Source organism: Daktulosphaira vitifoliae, unplaced genomic scaffold, assembly GCF_025091365.1.
Source record: "Daktulosphaira vitifoliae isolate Bord-2020 unplaced genomic scaffold, ASM2509136v1 Scaffold_3, whole genome shotgun sequence".
NCBI classification, from domain to species: Eukaryota; Metazoa; Arthropoda; class Insecta; order Hemiptera; family Phylloxeridae; genus Daktulosphaira; species Daktulosphaira vitifoliae.
Window position 1 is genome coordinate 32,128,113 of NW_026099574.1, and position 12,020 is coordinate 32,140,132.

At 29.0% G+C, this 12,020-nt stretch overlaps 2 protein-coding genes across 7 annotated transcripts in view; both read left to right on the forward strand.

The window, feature by feature from the left end:
• Positions 1-12,020, forward strand: part of LOC126901739 (uncharacterized) — a 146,414-nt gene that overhangs the window by 21,347 nt on the left and 113,047 nt on the right. The window lies entirely within an intron of this gene.
• On the forward strand, positions 7-5,451 carry LOC126901726 (uncharacterized). Its single transcript, XM_050678441.1, has 4 exons — positions 7-938; positions 3,897-4,735; positions 5,034-5,155; positions 5,222-5,451. The coding sequence occupies exons 1-4, from the start codon at positions 857-859 to the stop codon at positions 5,310-5,312; spliced, it is 1,134 nt and encodes a 377-aa protein (XP_050534398.1). The 5' UTR covers positions 7-856; the 3' UTR covers positions 5,313-5,451.

The window sequence follows — 12,020 nt, forward strand, 5'->3', positions numbered from 1 at the left end:
TGTTGTAATAGGCCCTTCACACAACCGAACAAAATGTTTATCTGTTATTCTTTCATCTTCTACCCACACACCAATAAATTACAAAATACAATCAACACAATATCTTTTCACATAACATATAAAACACAATAAACACGGTCTATCCTCTAAAACACTACTCTCACGATCACGCCACAAACATCCGCTCCTTCAAAACACTTACAAAAACCCTGAACATAACGTATCATAAAAATGTAAAACCCAATAAGAGCTGGACGATAATCATACACATCTGTGGAAGGGGATCCGGGGAATACATTAAGAACATCCCTTGGCATATACTCCTCGTACTGTTCCGATCCAACCGATTTACGATCACGTCGTCCAGCTCTCTTTCGCCTTTTAAACCAATTTTGTATTTTTTTAGTTTTGTTTGTTTTTCCTTTAATATTATTGTATTATGTGTTTTTAATAATAAAATAATCGAAGATACTTTTTTTATACAAATTGGTTATTATAATTCATACTTTCTTTATTGTTCCACGAGTGAATTATTGTATCAATAAGGATTATATGATTAAGGTAAGAACATCCTAATTTATTGTGCATGTATTTAAAATAGCAAGTGACCCTCGAACAACACACCTCGAGAAAAGGGATAGTTCTTATTTTTGCGATACTCCTATAACATTCCCTTCCATCATTTATCATACCACCATTTTTCTTATTTTTGTTTTACAACAATAAATTAGTTTGTTGTTTGATTTTGTTTAGAAAAAACTATTTTTTTGTGCTTGTATTGAATTACTGATAATCATTAAAAATTTTGTAAAATATAATTTGATACATTTATTTTATTGTAATTAACATTATTAAAATGAAGGTGAAGAGTTTTTTTCGTCGATTGGCAACATTATTTAAGTGCTGTATTTCGGAGAACAAAAAGCAAAATACAAGTGGTAAAGTATATTAGTTTATTATAGCTCAACTATGTTTTTAACGAATAATACCAAATTATATACAAAAAAGTTAAAAATTTTATATTGCATAATGGGATGAATAATAAATTAAGCTGGAAAAAATAGAACAATTTTCTATGGAATATTATAATTACTATTGTAAATATCTGTTAATGTTTTTGTAGATGATTACATTAATGAGACGATATATCTAACATTAGTATGTGTAAAACATTGATTTCATACATTGACCTATATTTTACATAAGTTAATTTTATAAATGACACTTTGTGATGTCAGGTCATCATGAAATTACATTCTTTTAGTATGCGAGTTGTATTGTAGTCAAAATATTTAGATTTTATAACTTTAAAATTCAGTGATAAATTTTAGAGGCTCTTGGAAGTTTATTCATTTTCAATTCAATCATATACATCNCAGTGATAAATTTTAGAGGCTCTTGGAAGTTTATTCATTTTCAATTCAATCTTATACATCTTGTTATTAAAGTTAATAATTGAAATAAAATAAAATCAATATTTTTTCATACAAAATAATTGCTACTAAATAGAATGATATAAATGACAAAACAAATGTGGTTTAACAAATGTTAAGACGTCTAGATAGTTAAAACTTTTATTTCACTCATTGTCTGTCNTTCTTTCACTCATTGCCTGTCATAGTAATGTGAACTCAATATGAACTTAAAAGTTCATGCTCAGAAAATTCTTGTGTACTGTTAGCTCTGACCAACTATGTCGCTTATTTGATTATTTTGAAGCAGGAACAAACAATCAATAATATTTTGCTAACACCTCCAATAAAAATAAAAATGTATCTATAAGACGTTATTTATTCTCAAAAGGGTTGTCAAAACCCCTATCTTCCTTCTTAGCATCCCTCAAATAGTGTAATATTGATATTTTTGGACAGTAACTTAAAAAAGGACTTATAGGATACTTATTTTATATACTTAATATAGGAATGTTACTATAAGAAAAAATATATCGTTTCTGCAGTAAAACTTTGAAAAATATAATATAACTAAATTAATTACTAGCTTAATTTTTCAATTAATTAATGTAATTGTTACGACTTTTCATATACAAAAATTATACAAGTTTAAGTGATTAAAAATTCATTAAAATATCATAATTCAATTTTTTAAGTACAACTATTAATATTAATAACACTGTTCTATGTAATATTTAAATTTGAAATCATTATAACCAAATCTCAATTAAATTTTTGACCTTATGTCAAATTTAGCCTTAGATTTCATTATTTAAGTCTAGTTGCTTAGTAAATATAATAATATATCCCTGTAGTGTCACTATTGTAACAATTAACTTTTAAAAAATTCACTTTTAATGGAATTTTAGTAAGATATTATGTTCATATTATCAAAAATATATAATTTTGTAATAATTGTGNCCCAGTGTATTCCCCTTGTACGATAATTTAAAATAAAATAAAACACTAAACACAGAATTTTAAGTCATAAATAGAATATTTTTAATACAGTAGCCATTTTCACCAAGAAGAAGATCTATATTTCTTATTTCTTATTTATATACATTAGAAATCTAAAAATATCATCAGACATTTTTTTTCTGAGTTAGACTTACAATTGATACCGAAAATGTTAAAATTTGAAAAAAGAAATTGTTTATAGAAACTTTAATACAAAACATTAAAAGAGATTTGGTTATCAAAATTTTTTTTTAAATGTTTTTTAAAAAATGTCGAACTATTTTTCTCAAATTAAAAAAATAAGAAGTATTAATACATCAATAATTATTTAGCAGATTATAGTTGTTAATTTGATAAGTTAAGCGCGCCAAATTATTGTGATTCAATTAAGTTTAGTACAATTAATTTTAATAAATGAATGTGTAATTAGTGTAACTAGAAGACACCTTAATTTTGAGACAAGTCATATTAAAACTACCATTTCAAACATAAAATAGTATGTGTAATTTGTATAATTATTCTGGGTTATTCCAGAAATTAAGGACTCAACCACTCCATTAACACTTATGGATGTTTTTGTACTGAACAATGATAAAAATTTAAAACAATTTAGCAATTGTGTGAAATATTATAAAATATATAAGTTATGAGTTATTTGAAAAAGTACAATAATATTTTCATTTAATTATTTATATTAGAGTGTATTATGGATTGCTCAAGTATTCAAAAAATTGAATATTGAATAACTTCCAAATATTTATCTTATAACAAACCGAGGACTATAATTTAAAATCAAAATTCATATGACCTCCTAAACAATCATAATTTGGCTATTGTCTAATGTTGTTAAAAAAATAAAATTGTATGGTTTTGTTGATAATATTTTAATTAATTCTTTAAGTGTATTCTGATCATAAGAATAGTAAATAAAGTTGCTACGTGATACATAATATTTATACACAAATGATTACAATCAAATATAAATTAGTTAGTTGTTTGATTTTGTTAAAAAAAAACTATTTTTCTGTGCTTGTATTGAATAACTGATATTCATAAAAACTTTGTAAAATATAATTTGATACATTTATTTTATTGTAAATAACATTATTAAAATGAAGGTGAAGAGGTTTTTTCGTCGATTGGCAACACTATTTAAGTGCTGTGTATCGGAGAACAAAAAGCAAAATACAAGTGGTAAAGTATCTTAGTTTATTATAGCTCAGCTATCTTTTTAACGAATAATACCAAATTATATACAAAAAAGTTTAAAATTTTATATTGCATAATGGGATGAATAATACATTAAACTGGAAAAATAAAAACAATTTTCTATAGAATATTATAATTCCTATTGTAAATATCGGTTAATGTTTTTGTAGATGAATATTATATTATGTTCATATTATCAAAAATAAATAATTTTGTAATAATTGTGTAGACTATAATAATAATGAAATTCGAAATATTAATTAGAAATTATGTCAGGTGATGTACAACTATATGTTAAAAACATAGAATGTAGCACAACACAAATGAATGATATCGATGTAGAAAATGGAGTGTCAGTAGGTAGTGCGTCAATTGTAAAACAAGAAAATGGCGACGATATGATTGTTGTGGAAAATATTAATTTATCTGAAGATACAAATGACATTTGCATTTCCAATACTTTAACTGAGGAGGATCCCTCAAATAATAGTGCCCCAGAGCTCAAAATTGATTGTATAGAAGATTTGTTGGCAGTTAAGCAAGAGAATGGTGAAGATATGATTACTGAGGAAAATATGTATTTACCTGAAGATATGAATGACCTTTGCATTTCCTATAATTTTACTGAACAGGATTACTCAAATAATAGTACCCCGGAGCTCAAAATTGATTGTAGAGAAGATTTGTTGACAGTTAAGCAAGAGAATGGTAAAGATATATTTGCTGTGGAAAATAAGAATTTACACGATGATGTGAATGACCTTTGCATTTCCTATATTTTTACTGAAGAGGATCACTCAAATGATAGTACCCCAGAGGTCAAAATTGATTGTATAGAAGATTTATTGGCAGTTAAGCAAGAGAATGGTGAAGATATGATTACTAAGGAAAATATGAATTTACACAATGATGTGAATGACCTTTGCATTTCCTATATTTTTTCTGAAGAGGATCACCCAAATAATGATTCGCCAGAACTGGAAGTAACACCTATTGAAGAAGAAGTGTCCATGGAAACGCGTAAACACGAAGAAGGTGTTATACGCTATTTTGGAATGAATAATGGAGCCGGTAGAATAATTTCAAAAAATGGAAAATGTTATAAATTTTATAAGGTAGGCATATTATTTTATTGTAATATACATGACAGAACCTGCGTTTTAAAAAAACTAGTCAAGTTTTTAATACATAAATTAATTAAACTAAGTATTCGTATACCAAAATAAATAATCTTAAATTTTTTTTGTAGTAATTAGGCATTAAACATAAAAAAATTCTCTTTAAACTATATAAAAATAGCGCATTTTTGTTTTCCTCAAAAATTATGTTTCTCGGTTTAGACATGAAGTTGATAATATATATTTTTTATTTCAAAAAAATACAAAAATCCTTTAAAATTGTCTTTTTATTTAGAAAGATATTGTTGGTACTTATAAATATTATAAATCTCCACAAAAAGCAAAGTTTGTGGTCAATGATTCACAGCCGAATTGGGCCATAGATGTTGAAATAGTTGGAGATATTTATGGCCAACGGTAATTATTAAATGATTTAACAGTATAAATAATAGATTAAATTTTGTTATTTTTTTGTATCTATAGATGCTATTATTGCTTAACGCATGGTCATTATACAGAGGAATGCATGCAATTAGATATTGACTCATTAAATTTTTACTATCCTTACATTTAAGGTACTAGAACAATCTATTTCATTAATCTATTTATTCATTTATTATTCAAATTTAATATTGCACATATTTTAATGTGTTAAGTAAAAAATCCTACTATACATTATAATATATCTAAGTCCTTAAATTTATTGTTAAAAATGAAGATTTAAAAATATTGTGAATCATTTTTTAAGTAATTGTTAATCAATAAACAATATATTGTCATAAAATAAAAATTCTTTTGATTAATTTGTTTAATATAATAAATAGTAGACGTATGTTTAAAATTTAAAATAAATAAATGAATTTCTTTATATGAAATTAGTATTTCAATGTTTTGGCAATAGTTTTTTCAATTAATTAAAAAAAAAAATTCAGCACAATGGGGTCGCGCCATAGTGGTGACGCATTAAAATCACTATCACAAGAAACGCTTGTTATTATAAGCAAATGTTTAATGTATAATGGACAATTGATTTAAGAGGTGAGAAAAAAAAAATGTCATCTCATTCGTAAAAGTCAGATCCAGTTAATATACGCGTAATGAAAAAAAAAAAAATTTACAATAGCGAGTTCTTGTAGTGGCAGACTTGCGCTTATGTTTCTTAGTTCAAAGTTTTCATACAATAAAAAAAAATATATATGTTATTAAGGTAGCTGTGAAAACAGCTGTTTAATTTGTCGAGATTGTTTCCTTTATTGACGTCTGAAACTAACTCATTTATTAATAATATGTATGTGTACGCATCACTTCGATATACCATACAAAATAGAAAAATGCTTTAATAAGCGTACCAATTGTTCGTGATTTATTTAATGTACTCGCTATGAATTATATGGAATAAGCAAATGTATGAATGAGAGCTAATCGGTGTAAACCTAGGCGGATCTCTTAATAGGTTTTTTTTTTGTTTTTATATTTATGCTACTATGTTTACTGTGGGCGACTGTGCGTGAGATAAAATCAATTATTATTTATAAAAAATTAAATGAAGTTACTTAGATTTTTATAAAGTATAAAATATTGGATTATTGTAGATTTAAAATTAAATATATAAGTTTTCAAGTCATACCATATGTTGATGGAAAATCCGTAACGTGCGTGTTAATAATCAATTTGCGATTTAAAGATAAAATACCAATAGTTGCCATGTATAAATGAAAAACGAAAAAAAAAAAATAATAATAATAATATATTTATAACAAATCAAGGTGTAATAATAAATACATTCATAATGTTGTACATTAGAGGTCAGGAATCACGTATTAATTCTCGGTGCGCTACCTATTAAAATGCTTCGTTGGCCATTACGCTGCATCAGCAAGGTTGCGCGGTGTTAAGATCGAAAGAATGATGTCCTGTGAATAAATAAAAACGTCCAGGAAAAGCATCTGGGAAAAATAAAATCATCCAGGAAAATACGTCTGGAAAAATTAAATCATCCGGGAATGGTCATCCGGGAAAAAAAATAAAATCATCCAGGAAAATACGTCTGGGAAACATAAAATCATCCGGGAATGGTCATCCGGGTATAAATAAGATGTTTGGCGAACTATGGAAGTTAGATGTTAAACAGCTGACATTTAAATTGAATATGATAAACTGTGTAGTAATAAAATAAACTCTAAGAATGATTATGAACGCTTTTGTAATTAATTGATAGAGTGAGAAAAGAGCAAAAAAAAAATTTTATATAAATAAATAACTAAATAATACAAAATACAAAAATATAATTAAATATAATGATTGTTTTTAATGAAATGTCGGTGTTCTAGCAGATGGGACTGATGGTACAAGTGGCGGTAGAGTTGGTCCGTCGCACATATTCTTACATTTAGTCCCCGGCACAGCAAATGATGGTAAATGAGGCGCGCTCCGATTTCAATAGGTATTTTGTCGCGATTCATTCCGATCGGAGGCAGGGTAACCCCCCGTATGTTATTTAATAGTAAAAAATCCGATAGTTGGGAGATGGCAGATTCGAAGTCGTAGATAGAGGGTTTTTTATTATAGTTTGATTTTGTTAGAAGAGTCAGTACTGTATTTGAATTTTTTTGTTGTATGCAAATGTAAGCCGAAAGCCGATCGGAACTTACCGGTTTCCCGACGAACGACGCGAATTCCCGAGCAACGCCTCTTGTCATTCTGCGGGGGTGGTCAAAGTCTGAACTGGTACAGTGAGCAAACACCGCACCGGGTTCGCCGAAGAACTTTTCGATTCGGCTGTCCACCATAGACAGTTCAGTACCGTTGAATGTGTATTTTTCTTGTGCCATGCTGTTAAGAAAAAAAATTTCTTTTTTTTTTTTTTTAATATTATTGTAAATATATTTATGTCATAAATAATTAATCGACAGGGTAGTCCGTTCTTACCCGCGTTAGTCGTCGGTTTTATTCGCGCTTACATTTCCGCGAAATATATTTACCTAAAATATAGAGGATTAGATATCCTAACAAAAATAATAGTATGAAAAAGAGTATTTTATTATCGTCGATTGTCGTTTCGAATTTAATATTTCTCTCAGCTATATCAATATCGTCAATCACGTCGTCGAGTGGTTTTGAAAATTGGTCAAGCTCATTTAAATCAGGCCGAATCGGTTGAATAGCGGGTTTCTTAATTATCGAAGAATATTTTATTTTGTTAATTTTATTAATAATCGATGAGTGTAATGAAATGTTAAGTTGTGGGACAAAATCTACACGATAAGATTTTGTTTTAAAAGACCGTGATTGCAAAATGTCCGATGGAGTATGGATTTGACAACCTACGTCAATTGTCAAGATTCCGGTGCCGTTAATATCCGCGGTATATGTGTTAAGTCCACATATTATCGAAATGTCTATTTGCTCGGTTAATAAATAGATCCAGACGTTTTTTGTCAAAAGTTTATTGTAAACTTGCGATTCGAAATGGAAATGTTTAATGTTACAGCTGTCAGGAATTTTTGAAGTATTCGTAAAAATTTGAGTTTCGCAATTGTTTAATTTTCGTCTTTTAATTGTATCGGGAAATAAGCATATTGTTTGAACTTTGTTAGTGTGACATGCGCTGATATCTTGTTCGGTGAACGGAATTATAGAAGTGTTGTCCATTGAAATTACCAGGTAGCGGTGTTCGGGCTCAATATATGCGAATTGTTTATCGGCGATAATTATGGGAAGCGGAGTTATATGGTACGGGGTATTGCGAGACCTGTCACATATTGGAATTTCTAGTGTATATATTAGGTTTCCAAATGCAAAGCGATTAAATTTGCCTATTAGATTAATAATCGCGCGCTTTTGTTTCCTATCTTTTAAATGAATTAAATTTTTATAGTGCCTGTCCATTTCGAGTAAGTTATATTTGAGAATGTTATCGTAATTTTGACACGTGATTGACGTATTTAAAGTCCTATTTTGATTATTACATAATCTAAGCGTTTGAAGCCGGATTTGGTGTATTTCGATATATTTTGTTTCATAACCGGAGATATCTACATAGATAATTAGGTTGTACGAATCTTTTGAAAATATTATATTATCTAAATTTTCTAAATAAAGGCCTACATCGTTTATCGGTTCAATGGTAAATTGCTCACAATCGCCACACGAATAAAAAGTGAGAGCGTTAAGTAAAAAGAAAATAGCAATGTAAAAATACGACGCCATATTGACTTGTAAAAATTATATTCAGAATAACAAATCCCTGAATTGACATATTCCGTATTACTCCACAAAATGGTGTGTTGTTGAATTTTGTTGTTAATTTTGAAAATAGTTGTGAGAGATGAAAATAAAATTGTTATAAGTAATTATAAAAATCGTTATTTATTGCGAAAAAAATTATATAAATAATTGATATAAAGTCTAAAATAAAATAAAAAAAATATATATATATAAAAAATTGAAGTTCTGTATAATAGTTAAGTATCGCACTATTTGTTTCGGGAAGATAATGTTCAAGTCAGTAGCCGTAGAATAACTGTCAGATTGTCACGCGCTGTTAAATGAAATTCACACACTTTTGTNAGATTGTCACGCGCTGTTAAATGAAATTCACACACTTTTGTTATGATGAGGTAGCATATTCAAGTGTACGATACACATGTCCTTAGTATATACACATATATATTTATATGTGTGTAGTAGGACACTATTGGCATGGTGTGGTAGAAAATTATGAACACAACAGAAATGAGGAGAATGAGAAAAAAAAAAATCAAAATTAATTTAAAATTAGTTTCTAGAAACGTAGGGTTTCATTTGGTCAACGTGAACCGGCGAGTCTTTGAGTATATTATTTTTATACATTTTTATTAAATATGTATAGGGACCCGTTTGTTTGACAATCTCGTAGGGCCCTTCATAGCGATTGTCGAATTTATTAGTTCGAATGGGGACCTTAACTAGTACTTTGTCTCCAGCAGAGTATTGCGCGACGTGTTTCGGAAAGTTTAATTTTGAAATGGTGTTGTTTGATGCTTGTTCAATTATTTTTGGCAAAGTTTTTCGGACATGGTTTAAATTATCAAGTTCAGATAACACATTTGCGTTGTCTGGGGGTATAAGAGCTAGGTCATATATACTTTTAGGATGATAACCGTGAACTAAGTAGTGGGGAGCATACTTAGTAACCTCATGTACTGAAGTGTTATATGCAAAGACTATGTAAGGCAGATAGTCGGCCCATTTGTTGTTATCTTGGACATAGTGGGCAATCATATCAATGAGACTTTGGTTTTGCCGTTAGACTTGCCCTTGAGAAGTGGGCTTATAAGGAATTCCAAATGTTTTATCTATATGTAGAGAATCTAAAAGTTCTAAAATCCAATTAGCAGTAAAATGTTTAGCATTATCTGACCTAATAATTTTGGGTGGTCCAAATCTTAAAATGAAGTCTAACAGAAATTTGTTTGTACTCTGTGCGTTGGCACTTGTGTAAGGTCTAGCTACGCAAAATTTAGATAGCCGATCGGTTGCGACAAGTATATATTTGTATGATTTCGAATTTTCAAGTGGACCAATGTAATCTAAAAAAATTTCTTCCATTATTCCACAATTATCTAATGGATATCTACCTGCTTTAGGTGGTTTTGGTTGTTTATACGATTTTCGCTTTTGACAACTTTCGCAACTTAACACATATTTTTTTATATTTTTGCGAAATTTTGGCCAGAAATATCTATTTTTAATCTTTTCCAGAGTTTTAGTGAAACCTACATGTGCGCTCAAGGGACTATCATGACTATCGGTAATTATGTTTTCAATGTACTTAGAAGGTAAGGCTAATACTTTTTTTGTCATGTTATGATATTTAATAATATAATATAAAGCGCCATTTTTATCAATAAAATAGTGTTTTGCCTTGTTAATCCATTTATTATTGCTCGCGTCGGGATTTCTAATTGCCGTTATAATATTTTGTAAATATTCATCATTTGTCTGATCTACTTGAATATTAATTGATTGAACTAAGTTAATATTAACGTCTTTGCGTTTTATTGAATATAACGGAAATAGTTCGATTTTGCCGTTCCCGGTTTCTGAATAAGGGTAACGCGATAAATGGTCGGCAGCCTTATTAAAAATTCCTTTTTTATAAATTATTTTAAAGTCATATCCCATTAATTTATTTCTTATTCGGTTAACTACGATGGATTCCGTTTTTATATTCATGAAGTTCGTTAAATTTTTATGGTCGGTCCAAACTGTTATTTGTCTACCGTGTAGATATTGGCGATATTGGGTGAATGTAAAATGTATGGCTAAAACTTCGAGTTCCGTTGCTGAGTAATTAGATTCAGCAGAAGTTAATTTTTTGGAAGCATATGAAACTGGTCGAATTATGCCACTATCGTCTTTTTGCTGCAAAATTACGCCAAGGCCCTCGCGACTCGCGTCTGGTACGATTATCGATTGATAGTTTTCGTTATAATGTGCTAGAAGAGGCTCACTAGTTAATTTATTTTTGAGTTCTTGAAAAGCTTTTTCGTGCTCGTTTGTCCAATTAATTTTATCGCGCTTACTTTTAAATATCCCTTATGTTAAATCTGTTAAAGCCTTTGCAATTTTACTAAAGTTTGGGATGAATTTTCGAAAATAGTTAGCTAGCCCGAGAAAGCTACGGAGTTGCCTGATGTTAAAAGGCGATGGAAATTTTTTTATTGACTCTAGGCCTTGTTCGGTTGGTTTTATACCTTGTGAATTTATTACGTTGTCTAAAACTTTAATTTCTTGGTATCCGAATTCGCATTTAGATGGTTTTAATTTGAGTTTGTAGTATGAAAATCTTTCTAATGTAAGTTTTATTGCATGTAAATAGCTATCAAATGTTTTGCCAAAAATGACACAGTCGTCGAGGTAGCAAACATTGTTTTTATAATTAAGGCCTCCCATGATTTTGCACATGGCAGACTGATAAATGGACGGCGCGTTATTAAGGCCCATTGGTAATCTTTTGAATTGATAGTGACCGGTTTCTGTCGAAAAGGCTGTGTATTGTCTCGAATCTTTGGAAAGTTTGAATTGGTAAAAACCGCTCGATGCGTCTAATAAGGAAAAGTAATTGTTACCTGCCAAGCAGTCATAGACGTTTTGTATGATTGGCATAGGAAAGCTTTCTCGTAATAATATTAAATTTAATTTTCTGTAATCAAGAACCATTCTATATTCTTGAGGGGTTTTACCTTTTTTATCCCCTTGTGGTAAATTTTTTCTTACTAAAAATATTGGATTAGAGTAC